Source organism: Ahaetulla prasina, chromosome 4 (assembly GCF_028640845.1).
Source record: "Ahaetulla prasina isolate Xishuangbanna chromosome 4, ASM2864084v1, whole genome shotgun sequence".
NCBI classification, from domain to species: domain Eukaryota; kingdom Metazoa; phylum Chordata; class Lepidosauria; order Squamata; family Colubridae; genus Ahaetulla; species Ahaetulla prasina.
This window is the reverse complement of record NC_080542.1, coordinates 47,763,179-47,781,937: the sequence shown is the minus strand read 5'-3', so window position 1 is coordinate 47,781,937 and position 18,759 is coordinate 47,763,179. Positions and strand designations below refer to the sequence as shown.

The 18,759-nt window shown below is 38.1% G+C and overlaps 1 protein-coding gene across 1 annotated transcript in view; it reads left to right on the top strand.

Annotated features, from left to right (window-relative positions):
• The window catches only part of LOC131198189 (interaptin-like), a 31,027-nt gene extending 15,047 nt beyond the window's left edge, over positions 1-15,980 (top strand). Inside the window, exons 7-13 of the mRNA XM_058182689.1 lie at positions 42-77; positions 3,094-3,185; positions 5,238-5,399; positions 6,378-6,449; positions 7,808-7,951; positions 8,276-8,347; positions 15,081-15,980. Of these exons, the coding sequence (XP_058038672.1) occupies positions 42-77; positions 3,094-3,185; positions 5,238-5,399; positions 6,378-6,449; positions 7,808-7,951; positions 8,276-8,347; positions 15,081-15,721 (1,219 nt within the window). The 3' untranslated portion in view covers positions 15,722-15,980. The remainder of the gene's footprint in view (positions 1-41; positions 78-3,093; positions 3,186-5,237; positions 5,400-6,377; positions 6,450-7,807; positions 7,952-8,275; positions 8,348-15,080) is intronic.
• Positions 15,981-18,759: the final 2,779 nt, after the last annotated feature.

Below are 18,759 nucleotides of genomic sequence, written 5' to 3'. Positions count from 1 at the left end.
TGTGAGTGGCAGCTCAATAATAATTTTTATTCTCTCTACAGCCAAGTCTCACGATCCACACCAGCAAAAAAGAGCAGGTGAGTGGCACCCTGTTATGCTCCATTCTATCTCCTCTTATTTTCTTCCTCTGCAATGTTCTTTCTGTTCTCCCTGTTTTGGCTTTCTCAGTTTTGAGGCTCTGTGATCTCTCATTTCCATTCCTGGAATTTGCCTGCAATGAATTGTGCATGCATGTGTCAATAGCTCTCAAGATCAAAATGATAAAAGTGTGGATGGGCAGGAAAGAAATAGTAAGAAATTTGCAAGGATGAAACAGTATTGAGGTGTAGTAAATGAATATACCATAGATACATTTTTTTTCCTTATTTCGTGCACTCACTATTTTTGTGAAGATGATTATTTCTTCTTTTCAGCACTCTGCACAATGTTTCTTATTCCAAAACCTGACAAGTACCTATATATGAGCATAGTGGAAGGACATGTAAACTGAGGTATTGAGCATACAAATCAAAAGGAAGGGGCAAGGGACAAGTGTTAAGACATTGTAACTCTATCCCTTGTTTATTTGTGTGCAATGTTGCAATGCAAATAAAAGGCAAGAGTTTGGATTATGGTATAATGACCTACATTTATTACTTTGGGTCTTTATGGTTAAGAACAGACACTAATGGTTCAAAAAGTGATGTACTGCAGAAAATCTCTTGGTCATCCCTCACCTCTACCTATTATGGAAGTCAAATCCAAAAGACCTTATTCATGGCCCTAGTTCTATAGAACTGCCTTCATCCAGAAGTTAGACTTGTCCTACTGTTGATTGCTTTCCAGAAGCTTTTAAAGACCAAACTCATCCAGAGCACAGTATCTTGCTTTGTGCTCTGGTTATAATGGAAGTAATTTGTTATTTATTATTTATTTCATTATTAAATTTCATTGCTAGTGTTTATTTTTATTGTGTACATTTTAATTTATTTAATTCACTTATTCATTATTCAGTCGTGCTGCATATTTCTTTATACGTTATAACCTGTCAGGAATTTTTGTGAAAAACAGCAGTACATTAAATGAAGAGAAAAAGAGAGAAAAAGCCGGCAATGGATGGGTTTCTTAATACCAAGTATGAGAACAATCAAAGCTGTTAGAGATGAGGAAATTGATACAATCCTAAATTCATCTACTATGATGCTACAGATACATTTAATACAGGGGTGAAATGCTCCCAGTTTGGACTGGATCGGGCAATCTGGTAGCAATTGTGACAGGTGGTTCAGAGAACTGGTAGCAATGGTGGCGCAAGGCTCTGCCCACCCACTCAGGTGTTGTTACTTCCTGCTTTTAAAAGGTTAAAAAAAAGGCTCTGATAATCCCGCGCCACAGCTGTGATTGTCAGAGACTTTTTTTACCTTTTAAAAGCATTTTTTTACAATCTATTCGCCCGAGCCGGTAGTAAAAAAATGCTTTTAAAAGGTTAAAAAAGGCTCTGACAATCATAGCTGTAGTGCGTGATCTTTTTTTTAAGGGGGTGGGGGTGAGGCAAGTCCGTTTTTGCTCCCAGCAGGCTTCCCTGAAGCCTGTTAGGCCAAAAACAAGGAATGTAGGCAAAAAATGGGGGGGGGGTTCGTTTTTGAGAGAGAGAGAGAGAGAAAGAAAGAAAGAAAGAGAGAGAAAGAAAGAAAGAAAGGAAGGAAGGAAGGAAGGAAGGAAGGAAGGAAGGAAGGAAGGAAGGAAGGAGGGAGGGAGGGCTGGAGGATGGAAGGAAGGAAAGAAGGAAGGAAGGAAGGACTACAAACCAGGCACCAGACGCAGTTTCACATGGAAGTCATCTAGTCCAACCCTGCTCCAGCAGGACATTGTTAGTGAGTTTCTGTCTTTTGATCCCCCAGTCACATAGTTACATAGCCACACCCACCTAGTCACATGATCCACCCACCAAGCCACACCCAACAAAGCCACACCCACAGAACCGTAGGAAAGGCATTTAGATTTCACCATTGATTTAATATCTTTTAATTCAGCAACCATTTAAATTTACAACAGTACTGAATGACTGGTATTTACACCCAGTCACCTGCACAGCCATTGTACCATCCACAGTGTCATGTATTCAAAATTTAAGGGCTTGGCAGCCTGCAGAAACTTATGCCCACTTCAAGTACTCCCACATGCCTATCTTCCCCCCTCCCCCATTTCTGATCTTTTGACCATTTTGCACAGCAGCATTTCCTTGGCAGTGGTGGCAACACCAGCGCTGAAGCAGAGGCCTGGCACCTTCAGCACTCTCTGCCATCCCCACACCCAGGCTTCTACTTCAGCTCCAACACTATCCAGCACTATTTCAGCTCCAGTCACTAAGGAATGCCACTCTGGGTTATGGTCAAAAGCAGATGTGGGTTTCAGCAGGTTCTGACCAGTTCTGGAGAACCAGTAGCAGAAATTTTGAGTAGTTTGAAGAACCGGTAAATACCACTTCTAACTGGCCCCACCCCCATCTATTCTCTGCCTCCTGAGTCCCAGCTAATCAGGAGGAAATGGGGATTTTACAGTATCCTTCCCCTGGAGTGGGGAGGGAATGGAGATTTTACAGTATCCTTCCCCTGCCACGCCCACTAAGCCATGCCATGCCACGCCCAGCAAGCCACACCCACAGAACCGGTAGTAAAAAAATTTGAAACCCACCACTGGTCAAAAGGGTTAGGCAATGGGAGAGGGGGGAGATAGGTGGAGAGAAATAAAGCGGAAGCAGATGAGGCAGTCCCTTATCTTACCAAAGTTCAGGGTTGAAAAGTACAAGTTGGGAATGACATGGATCAGGATGGATTCTCACATAATGCCTGCTGAGATTCAGTTAATTGCAGCAGTAGAGATTGTGGAGATTGCTGTTGCTAAGAAATGTGGTCACATGACGTTTCACTATATGATTGCATATCATTAAGGACAGGAATTCCAGCCTCAACTACCACCATAATTTAGAGATTCCTGTAGAGAACTGCTTCTAGATGTGAACGCTTTTAAATTTGGTTTAGGAGATACCAGCATTGAGGTCAAAGATAAGCAGAGGTTATAATGATAATCAGATTTCTATCCATGTTTTGGCAGGAAGCCTAATGTTGTCTACAATGTCCACATAACAGTGTATGATAGGGGGAGAGAGATTAATACCCCGTTCATCAAGGATACAACCTGGGAAGGTAATTCATTTGATCTGCCCTTGGCTCATTCAAAGAAGTCTGTGTTGATGAAAAACTTGGCAAGCTACAATTATTTTTCTTTTTAATTTTTGCTTTGTTTGTTTATCACCTAAAATAATATAAGGTATATATAATGCTTTGTTTCATTATTTGAAACGCAAATCCATCTAATGCCCATCTTATTAAATATTTTTAAAAATATACCTTTATGCTAAGTGGTCCATATTAAATTGCCATTAGTGCTACTACAGGTAGTCCTTGATTTACAACCATTCATTTAATGATTGTTCAAAGTTACAACGGCACTCAAAAAATTGACTTATGACTGTATTTCACTGTTGTAGCATCCCTATGGCCAAATGATTAAAATTCAGGCGCTTGGCTATTGGCATGTATTTATGACGATTGTAGTGTTCCATGGTCATGTGATCACCTTTTATAACCTTCTGAGAAGCAAAGAAAATGGGGAAGCCAGATTCACTTAACAACCATGTTACTAACTTAATAATCGCAGTGATTCACTTAACAGCTGTGGCAACAAAGGTTGCAAAATGAGGCAAAACTCACCAACTGTCTTGCTTAGCTTGGAAATTTTGGGCTCACTGTGTCATACATTAAGGACTATTTGTAGTGTAGTGTAGTCTTCATGTATAATTAAGTACAGTTTTAAACTGAACACTACGTCGTTTGTGAAGAGGTTCATAACAATAAATAACCCGCATAGTATTTCTTCATTCAAGCACTGCTATACTGAAACCCTGCACACATTCCTTTGTAAAACTGCTTCACAACAGAATAAATTAAACTGGACACAGTAATAATACATACTGTGGTTAAAAACATGAACTATTTGAGAATAAGAGTCTTTCAGTTATGATGTCAGCACTGTAGACTACAGACTTAGCAGATATATTGTAATTATAGGTCTGTAAGGGGCATGCATAAGAGCACAAACGTGCCTATCGTTCCTGACCTATTGTTTCCTTTCGTTATATCCAATTAATATAGTTACTACATACTCATACTCATATATATGCTTATATATTGTATAATTATTTCATACTTATGTTTATATATACTGTGTGACAAAATTAATTAATTAATTATGACATGATTCTAGAAACAGTTTTTGTGATCCAAGAGAAAAGTGAGATGGAGATGCCTAGAATTTGGGCGTACTATACAGAATAATTTACCATTATATCAATTCACTGATTTGGTCTCCTGTTAAGATAACTTGTGCTTAGTGCTAATTTTAATAGTCATATAAAGTAATCTTCTCTCCTTGTCCCATTTCTGGAAGTATTTTAAAAATAATTTTATTACATTTCAAAAAATAAAAAGTAAACATACAAAATTACAACAAAAAATTAAAGGTGGGGGAAGGGAACAGCAGAGAAATATTTTTAAAGTGGCATTAAAAAAAGTAAACACCAAAATAATCAATCAATGTGCTTTGAATCTACACATTTTTGAGGCACTCTTTTAACTTAATTCTGTTCACTCTGTTTTATGTGGTTTCCGGAAACATCTTTCTCCTGCCCAATTTCCATTCCATTATGTTCTGTTTCATTTCTCCAGCTAGTAGATGAGTCTATTGTTGATATATTTTCATAAACATATTTGTTTTTCCTGCACTGATTCTACTTTCACTCTTATTTTTTTTCACTTTTCTTTCACAAAACTTTCAGAAGCTGTCATCACTGTTGTATATACCACTAATTCTCTCATAGTCCGATCAAGTCTTCAGAGAAAACTGAACTAGAAGTTTCTTTCTGTGTCTCTTTTCTTCTGAAAAATACTTGCCATCTGGAGATCTGGACAATCTCTACCACCACAGGCGTTAAAAAATATTCTTTTGCCCTCAAGAAATATGCCCTCAAGATTGTAAAAATGCACATCTCTTGCTCTACTGTAGGGTTGCACTATTACTGAGCAAGGGGCTTTCACAAGACTAACAACAGATCACTATCATTCATTGTGTAGCTTTGCCTTTCTATCTAATTTGGGCCAGTTGTGGAAATAATTAATGCATGGTATTTTACTTTTCAGATTGTATAGTGTGTTCAGGGCTCTCTAGAATTTGCACTGTTTTCAATGTCTTGAAGTGTGGCAGAGTTCCCGTCAGCAAACTCCTATTTGTACTTCACACTCTCAAGATCCTAGTGACCAGAGATGAGATGTATTGTGCTCTTCAGTTAATGAACGTGGATGGTATGTGATCCAGAGGCTTTTGTGTTGTTAGCAGTTATTTAATGCACAGTGCATGCTATCTGTGGAAAGCCGATATCCTCATGAAATAAGAAGATTATGTGGAAGTCAATGTATGCATCAATTTCAGTTTGTCTGACTTAGCTCTGTGCAATGGAGGTCATGCAAATGACAGCCTGAGTTAGATCACTGAATAAACTACAGCTTGGGGAGAAGAAAATAACTTAACCTGCTGTAGAATTTTTAGAGGGGGTACCTTGGACTGCTTCTGCATTTATACAACATGCTTAACATGATGCGTGGATTAATCTATTACGGTATTTAGATTTGCAGACTGAATAACAAACTAATCAAACAATCTGAGTACACTGAACATTTTGAACCAAAACAAGGTTAACATTAATCCATATTGTTAGCATGTTGTGCTAAATTGTCAGATACATCTTTACTTAATATGGCTGACTGTATTGTGCAAACAAATCTGTTGGCTGGGATTACAAAATCCACTGAGTCAGAACCAAATATATCACATTTTGATTGTGCATAATATATGACGTTCAGCCATTATAATTTTTGTATACTTTGTATATGTACACATACACTCTTTGCTGTGTGTCTGTGTGTGTGCGTGCACATTCAATCTGATAAAAGCATATACAGTATGCAACATTGCAACAGAAGCCATTCTCCATTTTTATATTATTATGAAATTCCATGCATGCCCAACCCTATAATGATCCTATAGATCCCCCGATCTAGCCTTCCCTTTATCCTGTTATGTTTATTTTGTAGATCATCCTAGTCCATCAACTATTTTTGCCAGAGTGCTGGCTACAACTATTGGGAAAATTGGCTGAAAATTCTGGCTCAGGTTTGAAGGGTCATATATTGTACACCTGTTATAACCCCAACTGTCTGTCAATCTGCTCATCTGCATGTATTTATGACACTCCCACTTGTAGCCTTCCTTCTCTCTTACAGTACTTGGGACTGTGAATTTTTCAGACTTTCTGGAAGTTGTGAATAAAACGTCACCATTTTCTCAATCAGAAGGTATGAGAAGAAAAATTGAGGCAATAACAAGGGAAATGTTTACACCATTGTTACTTTATAGCATAATTCTGTTTCATTCTCTCTCCATGTACTAAATATCTGCTTTTCATTTTTTAAATATAAACAAACATCATTCTTGTGATAATCTGCATATGTTTTTTATTTGATTTTTTTACCTGAATGAGAATAAAAACTGTTTTGTCCCTCAGTAGGAGCAAAAGAGGGAATGCTGAATGACCGCTTTATTTTGTTCAGTATGTCACATGACTTACATTCTGATATTGGATTGCTTTCATGGTTAATATAATTTATGATGGAATAATCACTCAACTCTCTTGATATTAGATATAGCTAAATTAAGAATAAGGGTGTTTCAGCACATCTTAAATTATTCTATAGATTTTTGAAAATATATTCTATAGATTTCTGACATTCAGTTGAGAAAAGGAAGTGTGCATATGAAAGTCATGTTTTATGTTTCATCTCTTGAGTTATGAGGAATTAATTGAAAGCAAAGCAAGCTTTTCCTCTCATTTTCCTCTTCTGCCTTTTGCCATGCCTTATATTTGTATCTGTCAAGTAGTCAAATCACAGTAGCAGCTCCATGGGATTTTTTGTTTATTTGTTTGTTCACCCCAGCTCATATTTTACACTTCAGTGTCCATGGCAACAGTTGGGTGAAGTTGGTTGGCTTACCTTCTATGTTATGTTCACCCTTAGCTACAGCAACTAATAATTGCTATAGAAGCTGGAGTCCCCCCCCCCCACCTTTCGCTGTCTCAGAAGTTGATGGAACACATATTTCTGGAGTTATCCCATCCTTTACTTTTCAGTTGAAGTAACTGTCCATCATGTCCTCTGTCACAGTGCTGAACAAGAAGCTGGAACTTGGGATGCATTTCAAACCTGTATTCCTTTGGGATATGCTCATGCTGGAAAGGGACTTTAGGATAGAAACTATTGGCTATGAGTTGAAGTTGGAATATGCAGAGTTCATTCTCTCACACGTATTAGATACACAAACATATGAAGTCTCTTTGAACTTTTCTTCACTAGTTATCAGCCTAATCATGGCAGTATCAACAATATTATTGCATCTCCTTTCTTCCCCTTACTGCCTCATGAAAGTCAGACAGAAACCTGCTAAACCTTTTGTACTGCTGTGGGCAAGATGAATTAGATATAGGGGAGGTATGCTGCATCTACGGCTTTTAAAGAAAGACGTATATCCATCATATCTACCCTATATCTAATTCATCTCATTTTAAAGGAGGTTGAAAGTGTATGATTTCAGTACCTCCATCTTTGTGCATGGAAACATCAGTTAGTGCTGTCTTTCTCTTCTGTGTTTCTTCCAGGCTTCCAGAATACCCTCTGGGCTTTCAAGAAAATAAAGAAAGATATGGTTTGTGTTGATGATCTGAGGTTAATCCTGGAAAACCTTGAAGTCAACCTGACCTGTGAAACTATGCATGATGCACTAAAATGCACTCGTATTAATAGTGAGTTATCTCCATTTCTCTCTCTCTCTCTCTCTCTCTCTCTCTCTCACACACACACACACACACACACACACACACACACACACACACACCAGATGATCCGGCCTAAGAAGAATCTGGTATCAAAATAGTAACTCTGGGCAGACCATCCAGTATTAATCTGACTAAACAGCTCCTACTGTTATGCTGGTCTCAGTTGGTTTAGATTTGTAAAAGCTTGAAGGTTTTAAAAGTTTGTAAAAAGATTCTGAATCATGCTCAGGACTCTGTTAGAGTTATAAGTAAATGCTAGAGATGACAACATTCTTCCTTCTCTTTATGCAGAGAACAGGCTTTTGAACTTCAGGGAATTTCTTCTGGCTGTAAAGGAACTACAGAAGCGTCCTGACGAAGAAGGTGAGTTGTCTGTATCTCTAGAATCAGTTCTTGGCGTTCAGTTCCATCTTGTTTTTGCAAGTGAATTAATATACTATGTTGACCTTTGCAACTTCCATCCCAAACCCAACACTCTAGTTTTTTTACAGAGAAATTATCTCTTTCAGAAAATGTCGTAAGTTCTTTGTTGAACTATACACAATTAGGGTGGCCCAGACTCAAGAGAGACACAAAAGAACTGAATGTTTGAGAGGTGGTTTCTTTATATTTCCCTGTATGGATTGAGGAGATCTTTTATTTTATAAAGACAAACATTAAAGATTGACGCCTTTATATGTGGATGCTTCCGATATTCTGTTCTGTTGCGATCTCTGTACTATTACTATGTAATTATCATAGTAACTATAACAATTATGAAAATTACTATACTTTATACCCATGATGGCAAACGTATGGCACGCGTGCTGTAAGTGTCACTCAGAGCCATCTCTCCAGGCACACCAGTCGTCGCCCTTTGCTCTTCCAGGTCCTGTGAGTGCCGGAAACCAGCAGCCGGAAGAACAGCTCTCTGGCGCGCATGCGTGTGCCAGGAAGCTGAGCTTCTGGATTTTGGCCCGCGCATGTGCACCGGCCAGCTGGTTTTTGCTCATACATGCGTGCCAGAAACCAGAAGACCAGGTGACCGGCATGCATGCGCATGCTGGAAACTGGATGTTTAGCTTCTCGGCGCGCGCATGCATGCCAGGGATCTGCTCTTCCAGTTTCTGACATTCCTGCATGTGCGTGCCAGGGAGCTGCTCTTCTGGTTTCCGGTGCTCCCCCGGGCGTACCTGCATGCTCCCGTTTCAGCACTTGGTGCCAAAAAGGTTCACCAATACTGCTCTATACTGTTACTATTCAGCAAATTAGTCTATTATTATTACAACTATTACCTATTATTATATTACAATTACGTATGTATTATGCTCGGTACTATTGCTAGAATACATCAACCTTTCCTTCTTAAACTTGTGCTGTCGTAAATTCCCACTCTCTGAGATTTCTTGTTTTGCTGTTAATGGAGAGCATGTAGAAGTCTTTTTTATATTATATTATATTATATTTTTGTTATATTTTTATATTTACATTATATTTTATATTTTTATATTAAGTCTTTTTTATTTATATTATATTATAGCTTTGTCTTGCTAGGCTTCTATACTTTTTTTTGCTCCCTTTTGGACCTTCTGAAGGAAAAGCCTAATTTCATTTGTACTCATTTGTAATTTTCATTTGTAAATTTAGTTGTACTAAATTTCTGGTGGGTGCAAATCTTCAAAAGACACATTTCTAACACTTGTGTGAAAAGGACAACTTTATAATGTGCTGATTCTGGGGGAAAGGTTTAAATAGGGAGAAAGAAGGTAGAACAAACTCCTGCAATTTTGCTAAGCCATCTGCTCTTCTATACACCTTAACTCAGCGGTTCTCAACCTGTGGGTCGTGACCCCATTGGGGGTCGAATGACGATTTGCCAGGGGTCACCTAAGACCATCGGAAATATGGGAAGTATACTTGCGAGTCGAAGAATCGCACTCCAATGGTTGACTCCACAAGCTAGCTGCAGGCTCTTCAAATCGCTAGCCGAATTCGGCTTCAGGCGCAATGAATTAAAAAAGAGAGAAATCTTTGCTCTGATATCTCCCTCTCAAGCCAGCTGCAATCACTCCCAATCACTAGCCTAATCTGGCTTCAGGTGCGATAAACTTAATAGGGGAGGAGTCTCCACTTTAATGCCTCCGTCCTCAAGGCAAGCAGTTTAGATTGCTAGCCAATACGGCTTCAGGCGCAATAAATTCAAAACGAAAATAATTTTATGGTTGGGGTCGCCACATCGTGGGGAATTGTATTAAAAGGGTCACAGCACTATAAAGGTTGAGAACCACTGCCTTAACTAGTACCGTAGAAAAATAAAGGGGGGAAATCTTTTGGTAATATCCTGCTAGCCCTAAGGAAGATCAGATTTATTTCTTTATTTGAAGGCTTCTCAAGGTTTTAAACCTTCCTTGTTCAGATTTTATCTCTACCTTTCCACCTAGGAATCCTAAGTATTGAGTTTCTTGATACCCCAGATGGCATTTCTCTAGATTGATGGTCAAATCAGCTTTTCTTAGGCTCTCAATTGCTAACTTTAAGTATTGGAGGTGTTCTTCCCAAGTTTTGCTTTGGAAATTGTCTAGATATGCAGCACATAACTTGGTTCCTCTCTCTGTGTGTGTGTGTGTGTGTGTCAGTGTGTCTGTGTCTGTGTGAGTGGTAAGTGTGGGTGTGGTATATTAAATTCTTAAGACTTTCTTAAGACTTTCTAAATTTTCACAGCAGCCTTCTTTAACCTTTGAGGATGCCTCCCATAGAGGAACTTAGAGAGGCTAAATCCAGTGGATGTTTGTGGGATTTCCCTATATGTAAGCAATAGAAATGGTAGCCAAATCCATGTTGTATTTTTCAATTGTTTGGGACTTTGATCCACATATTTCTGAAAGATCTGATGCATTCTTTCAATTAGACTATCTACCTGCAGATGATAAGGGCTGATATGCACCCCTTTTGCCTTTGAATCAGTGTAAAGATATTTAACCTGAGCTGACTAAAAATTGGATCCTTGATCTGTGAGAATTTCCTTAGGAATGCCTATCCTACTAAGGTTTTTGACATTTTGATGCTTCTGCTATTCTTTTATCTGGCATATTCTATAATAAAAAAGCTTCCAGAGAGAGAGTTGCATAGTCACATACAATTAGGATATATCCATTGTTTTTATTGGATTGGGAACAAAGCCTACAAAATCAGGAGTATTTTAGAAAATGGGGTGGGAATAAAAGGTATTTTCTCCATTGAACTTTATTTTGTCCCCTTTTGGTTGATAAGCAGGACAGGATTTACAATAATTGGCCCTATCTGGTCTTGGCAAAGTCATTCTCTTAGTAGTAGTTGATATTTAAATATTTTCTTTATTGTAGGTCCTCCTTAAAAATTTTTGCAATCTTGGCCAATCCTTTAAAAAAATGCTACCTTTGAAAAATATATTGCATTCTTATTATAATACAATATTTGGGGGTTCTTCACCCAAGCCTTTGATGAGAATGATTGCTTTTCCTTTTCTTCTGTTCCCTAGTTACAGCTTTTTGTTTTCACCATTTTGTTCCTTTGGGGAGGTGGGGTGGTTTGTTGTTATTTTAATTCAATTTTAAAGTTTTTTAACAATTAGCAAATTTGGCAGAGTCACTGGGAACTGACCAGCATATCAACTTAATAAATTATTATTGTGGTTTATCACACAGCCAAATAGACTTGATTTGGCATTTTTATCCACCTATTCAATCTTTCATAAGGATGTAGGATAGGCAGATGTACTATCACAGGATGCTGAATGGTTCCAGGGGGAGCTGCCTTTTGCAATTGACTGCTGGGGATTTTGTCAATGGCAGTGGTAATGAGATGGTACTCCAGGTGTTGTGAGATTACATGCAAAGTGCCTAATGATACTAACTTTGCTTTCTTTTGCCAATGCTGCTCTATCTCTCTTTTCAGGTCTTTGTGATTTTCTTCCTCTCCTATTCTGCTGTTTTCAGATATTGCAATGTCCACTCTCCAGCCTTTCATTTTGTTTTGTTTTGTTATTGATATTTGTTAAGTCTGGTGTAGTAGTACTTGTCCATTTGAATTCTAGGGTCCCAGATCACTTTAGCTTCTTCTTTTTTTCTATTACTTTGTCTATGTTATAGTCTCATCAGTTCTTGCTTGCAGGCAAATGGTACTTTTTGCAGGTATTCCAATGAACCATTGTTGCTACAGTTATTTGTGATCAGTTGGTGCTACTGTTTCTTCAGCTTCTTTGCAGAAGTGGCATTTACTGTCCATTGCTGCCTTCTCAACTTTGGCTTTATATGCATTTGTTCTTAAAGCTTGGTCTCCCGCATCCAGAATTAGCTCCTCTGTCTCTTTCGTCAACTTATCTGCTCTTAATCATTACAGGTCTTGTTATTATCTTCTTTGCCTGCTTTTTTTTTTTAATGTACTGGCCAATAATACTTTTCTTTGCCACATTTCTTTGCTATTCTTCATTTGGTCTTCTTTGTAAACCAGTTTGCTATCTTTAGTAATTGACAATCCTTCATTATATACTAGTTTCCGTGTATCTTCTTTCCTATCCTTTAGATATTCTTCTAGGGCCCTTTTTTCTTTTTCAACTGTTTGGTGTACTTGTAATATTTCACACCCACCTATTTTCTTTAATAAATCGAATCTGTCAACATCGCTGACAGATGAAAGCCATGATTCCTTGCCCTTATTTTTCTCATTTTTCTGTTCAGCCTTTTTGGTGTATCTAATAACTACAACTGCCTAAATGTTAATTACCTCAATGGTATTTTATCCACTGAGTTTGGATTCCCCTCCCCTTTCATTCTCATGAAGTATTCACTTCTAACCTTCTTCTTGACTTCAGTGTGCTTGATGTTGTCACTTTGAAGGATGCCCAGGTATTTGTAGTGATCATCTTCCTCCAACTCTTAATGTTATTTCCATTTTTTGTTGTTGTTAGTTGCGAAGTCGTTTCCGACCCATCGCGACCCCATGGACAATGTTCCTCCAGGCCTTCCTGTCCTCTACCATCCTCTGGAGTCCATTTAAATTCATGCCTACTGCTTCAGTGACTCCATCCAGCCACCTCGTTCTCTGTCATCCCCTTCTTCTTTTGCCCTCAATCTTTCCCAGCATTAGGCTCTTCTCCAGTGAGTCCTTCTTTCTCATTAGGTGGCCAAAGTATTTCAGTTTCATCTTCAGGATCTGGCCTTCTAAAGAGCAGTAAGGGTTGATCTCTTCTAGGACTGACTTGTTTGTTCCATAGGGCCTGCTGATTCCTTCAGTTTTCACCATTGCTGGTGAGACTGAAATATTTGTTCAGTCTAAATGTGATTGCAATAGACAACATTGAGCTGTGATTCTATTTCAGATGAGTATCCATGTAAAGAAGGTTTTGATATTTAAAGCCATGGCCTGACTTGCTCAGTATTGTTGACACAGGAAACAGTGTAATAACAAACAGTAATGTGGTAAGAGTGAGTCTCCTTGAAAGATTCCTCTCTTGATGTTAACGTCTTCCAGTTGATCACCACTGACAGCAACTGTGTCTTCCATTGTGCCATAGATATTTCTGATATTTCTATGGACTCCTGTTATTTCTAAGCATCTGAATACCCAAAAATGTATCAGGCAGTTGAATGCTTTATTGTACTCAATCTGAGCTACATTCAAGTTGGTCTTCCTTCTCTTTCAGTTTTCCAAAACCGTCTTGCCAATTAGGAGCTGACCTTTTGATCCCCTGCTTTTTGGGAGGTTTTCTTTCAGCTCATGTGGAAAGAACCTGTTTTTTTAGCTAGATGCTATTGGACTGCATCAGCTACTACATAATTTAGCAATATGAAAGTTGTTGGTAAGCAGGGATGTGGGCTATAGTTGCCTGGTGCTGCTCCTTTTGTTGTTGGATCTTTCATTATAAGGAATGTTTTTCTTCAATTTCACCTCCGTGCCATACCTATATCTTTAAACTGCTTGGCAATGAGTGGGTGTGGATCAGTTCACCTTCACCTAATGCTGACCAATTCTTGATCTTCCTTGCTCTCCTCTCCACCATTTCTGCTGTTATTATAAGTTCATTTATTTCAACTTCTTCTTTTTTATTATTGTTATCCATCTTCTTTGCCTGAATTCTTACTGTGTTTCTTTGGGCTGTCCTTATAGCTGGACCCAAAACTTCACTGCTTCTTCTTTTTCAGTATTGACTGGTTCACTGCAGTATTTCCATTGATGGATTGATAGAAACATTTCTGATTGGACTGAAATTGGAGATTCTCATTGTAGTATGCAATTTCAGCTTCTTATCTGCTGATCTTCTTGGCTACAGCTGTTATTTGCTGCTTTATTATTTCCAGTGCTTTCTTATTCTTCTTTGTTTCTAGGTTATATTTCTTGATCAGATATTCTTTGGTTTTCTTGACCTTGAGTCTCTTTTCTTTCATCTGTTCTAATTTGTGTAACATGCTGATTTTATTTCCCAGTCTGATTTGCCATTTTGGTAGCGAACTGTTGTCTTTTTTTTTTCCTGTTTATTGATTTTGTATTCAAGGGATTCAATTACAACAGTAGCTGCACTCTACATTAGTTGGTTGATTTGTTTCTTTCAGTGAGCTGGTATTTATATTTGATATTATAGTATTGGCATCTTTTAACACTTGTATCAGTTGTTTCTTTGGAATAAATTTTAAGGCAGGCAACCTTATTCTATTGTACTTGTGCTGTTATAAATGCTCAGTTAGTCCTTATTTCAATTCTTCTGTTTTGGTTAGAGGGATTATTAGTCAGCCAGATGTTTAATTTGACATTTTTATGCACTTATCAAATCCTTCCCAGGACTTGGAATAGGCAGCTGTCATTATTTAACTGTATTAAAGGTATCATCACAGATGTAAGCTGTCCCAGGTAAAGCTGCATTTGGAATTGACTAATAGTAGTTTTGTCAATTCTGATGGTATTCAAGTGGTGCTCCAATTCTTTTGGGATTGTACCTAAGGAACCTATCACTATTTGTATTACTTTTGTTTTCTTTTCCTAGAGTTATTGTTGTTGTTGTTGTTGTTATTATTATTATTATTATGCTGATTGGCTTATGTTGAATCATACATTATCATTTGAAAGTCTTTTTTCCTCCTGACAGTATTTCCGAGTGAATATGCCCTCTTGGAACGGAAACCTTTTCAGGATGTGACTGGGCTTGTCGGTGCTGATTCTAGATGGAGAAGAAAGTACCAAAGCTATTTTGATACTGATATATCTGACTCCACAACCCCATACTTCTCAGGACAATCAAGTTCAGCTGCATATAGTGATTTCGCTGACCTCCACAGAAAAGTATCCTGTTCACTTGACCAGAGCTTCTTCAAAGATGCACAGTCAGATGAAGATAAAAAAATCACAATAGTGAAAATTCTGCAATCAGATATTGCTGACCAAAAAGAACCCTGCACTATATCTTCTGTAGATCATGATGAAGGCAACACTAAAGAGTCTGACAACATGGAGATGAAAAAGTCAACAACAGATATTGCTGTTATAGAAGGCACCAGTGCTGAACATGACTTAATGGAGGAGAAAAAATCCATACATGACACTCCCGATCAAAATATCCCACCTGAGCAAAATATCCCACCCGATCAAAATATCACACCCGATCAAAATATCATACCCGATCAAAATATCACACCCGATCAAAATATCATACCCGATCAAAATATTTCATCTGCAGATAATGCAGAGGGCAAAGATAAAGAACGTGACATCCTAGAGGAAATATCTTAAGACTTCTATTCTTCAATTCAGGTTGCTTGGCTTCCACAGATTGCTAGTCAATCTACGTGTTAAGAGAAGTTGGGTTTTCTGAATTTCTGAAGTTTCTGAATTTTCACCAACCAATCTAGTATAGGGAAATCTCAAGGCTTCTCTGATATTATGTGCATTCTTTGCCCGGCCATATAATCAGAAGGAGCAAATTTCTAAAATCGAAGATGTTAGGAAAGGGAGTCAGTTCCTCCTGAAAGTGGAATAAGCTGGGGAGGGATCCAGGGTTATTTTATGTGACTCATTGTGGATGATTCCTTGGCAGACCTGAATAAAATTCAGCAGGTGTGTGTCTTTCTAAAGCATTTTAATGGGCTTATTTGTTTTTTATTGCTGCCTGGCAACTCTAGTGTTTTTAAGATCCTTGTTCATTTACAAACTGTTAGTGCCCCAGGGGAAACAGGAGTACAGGTAGTCCTTGACTTACAACCATCTGCTTATTGACCATTCAAAGTTACAACAGCACTGAAAATAGTGACCTATGACCATTTTTCACACCACTGTAGCATCCCCATGATCAGGAGATCAAAATTTGGAAGCTTGGCAACTGACTCATATTTATGATGGTTGCAATGTCCAGGGTCACATGATCACCATTTGTGACCTTTTGACAAGCAAAGTCAATGGGGAAGCTAGGTTCACTTAACAACCATGTCACTAATTTAACAAGTGCAGTGATCCACTTTATAATTGTAGCAAGAAAGATCATAAAATGGGGCAAAATTCACTTAACAACTTTCTTGCTTAGCAACAGAAATTTTAGGGACCGTTGCAGTCATAAGTTGAAAATTATCTGTATCCTATAGTCCAAAAGTAAACCAATCCATATTCCTAAATGTTTTTAATTTGGTGTGTATTTGCTTTAAATTCTTATTTTTTTAAAAAAATTAACTCCCCACACAACGTAAGGCTTTTAGGTGTTGTCCATGGAATTACCGTATATACTCGAGTATAAGCCGATCCGAATATAAGCCGAGGTACCTAATTTTACCACAAAAACTGGGAAAAACTATTGACTCGAGTATAAGCCGAGGGTGGGAAATGAGGCAGCTACTGGTCAATGTAAAAAATAAAGATAGAGCCAAGTAAAATAACATGAATATTTATTTGAACGAAAAACAATAAAAGTGCAAAAGGGGGTCCCCAAAAAGAATATGGTATCAAAAATACAGTATCTTTAAAAGTAACAGCAACCAAGCTAACGAGAGCTAAAATCCCTCAAAACTGGAGTTCTCCTCCTCATCATCTGTTTGTCCAAACAGAGCTTCAGCTACTTCAGCTTCTGTGATGTTATCCGCATATACGTTGTCGTCATCACTGAGTTCACAGTCGTCATCATCACTGCTGTCACTCTCATACAATGCGCTGTCTTCACTGCCATCCATAGCATTACTAATGCCACATTTCTTGAAGGCACGTTGCACCATGTCCTCTGGAATATCTTCCCATGCATCACGAACCCACTGTGCTATTAGTTCTATGTCTGGCTTTCTCAGATTTCCAACTTTTGTCAGACGAGCTTGACCAGATGTCATCCATTCATGCCACATCCTTCGCACATGGTCCTTGAAAGGTTTATTTAAACTGACATCTAGGGGCTGCAATACAGATGTAAGCCCACCTGGAATAACGGCCAAAGTGACTTGAGATGACTTTGCCAATTTTTATGTCATCAGATGTGTGGGCTCTGAACATATCCCAAACTAACAGTGATCTTCTAGTCCAGTCCCCACTCCTCAAGCAAGAGATCCTATACTGTTTCAGACAAAGGATTGTCCAGTCTGTTCTTTAAAACCCTCCAGGAATGAAGTGTCCAATAAGGTTCAAATTGCAAGTACCGTAGTCCTCAATTTAAGACTGCAATTGAGCCCAAAACATTGTTTTGTTATTTTCCCTAACCGTGTATGTATCCCCTGCCCCCATTTCGTCAGGCTGCCATCAAAGTAAGCACGGCTGAATATTATTATTATTATTATTATTATTATTATTATTATTATTATTATTATTATTATTATCATTATCATTATCATCATCATCATCATTATTATTATTATTATTATCATTATCATTATTATCATTATTATCATCATCATCATTATTATTATTATTATCATTATCATTATTATCATTATCATCATCATCATTATTATTATTATTATTATTATTATCATTATCATTATTATCATTATCATCATTATTATTATTATTATTATTATTATCATTATCATTATTATCATTATCATCATCATTATTATTATTATTATTATTATTATTATCATTATTATTATTATTATTATATGATGATGATGATTTTTTTGCATTGGACAGAGCGAGCTTCAGTTTACCAAACTTTGTATCTTTTAATGAAACGTGTTAGTCTGGAAGGGACTGTTTGAACTCACAAAACACTTGCAACTTTTAGTTCCGTGCTGAGGATTTTTGGAAAGCAGCCCAGCAATATTTATTTATTGCTCGGACTGCTCTTATTTTCACTCCCCCTTTTCTTTTCTTTTCCTTCCCTCCCTCCCTCCTTCTCTGCCTCTCTTTCGTCCCCCACCTCCCGGGATCCTTGCGGGTCGAAGGTTCTGCCCTGCCTTACACCAGCCGCCCACCTATGCCAAGGTCTCCCTGGCTCTTTCGCTCTCTGTAAGCAGCGGCTTCTCGGCAGCATCGCCCCTCCCTCCATGGATCGGCTCCTTCCCCAGCACTGAAGGCATCCTTAGGAATACACCTCCACCTCCAGGAAAATAAAAGAGGCAGAGAAGGTAAATCGCCCGCCCGTTCGGAAAGGAAGGAGAGGACTCCAATGGAAGAAGGAGAGGAGAATTACCAATAACAAACACAAAGCGCTGGGTTAGAGGTGCCTTGTCATGTACAAGGAGATCAGAGAGGGCAACCACCGAAACAATAATCAGACTCAAAACGGGCTGCTTATTTGCCATTTGCTCTGGGTAGAACGGGTTTTTTTAAAAAATTGGTTTGGAGAAGGAAAGCTAATT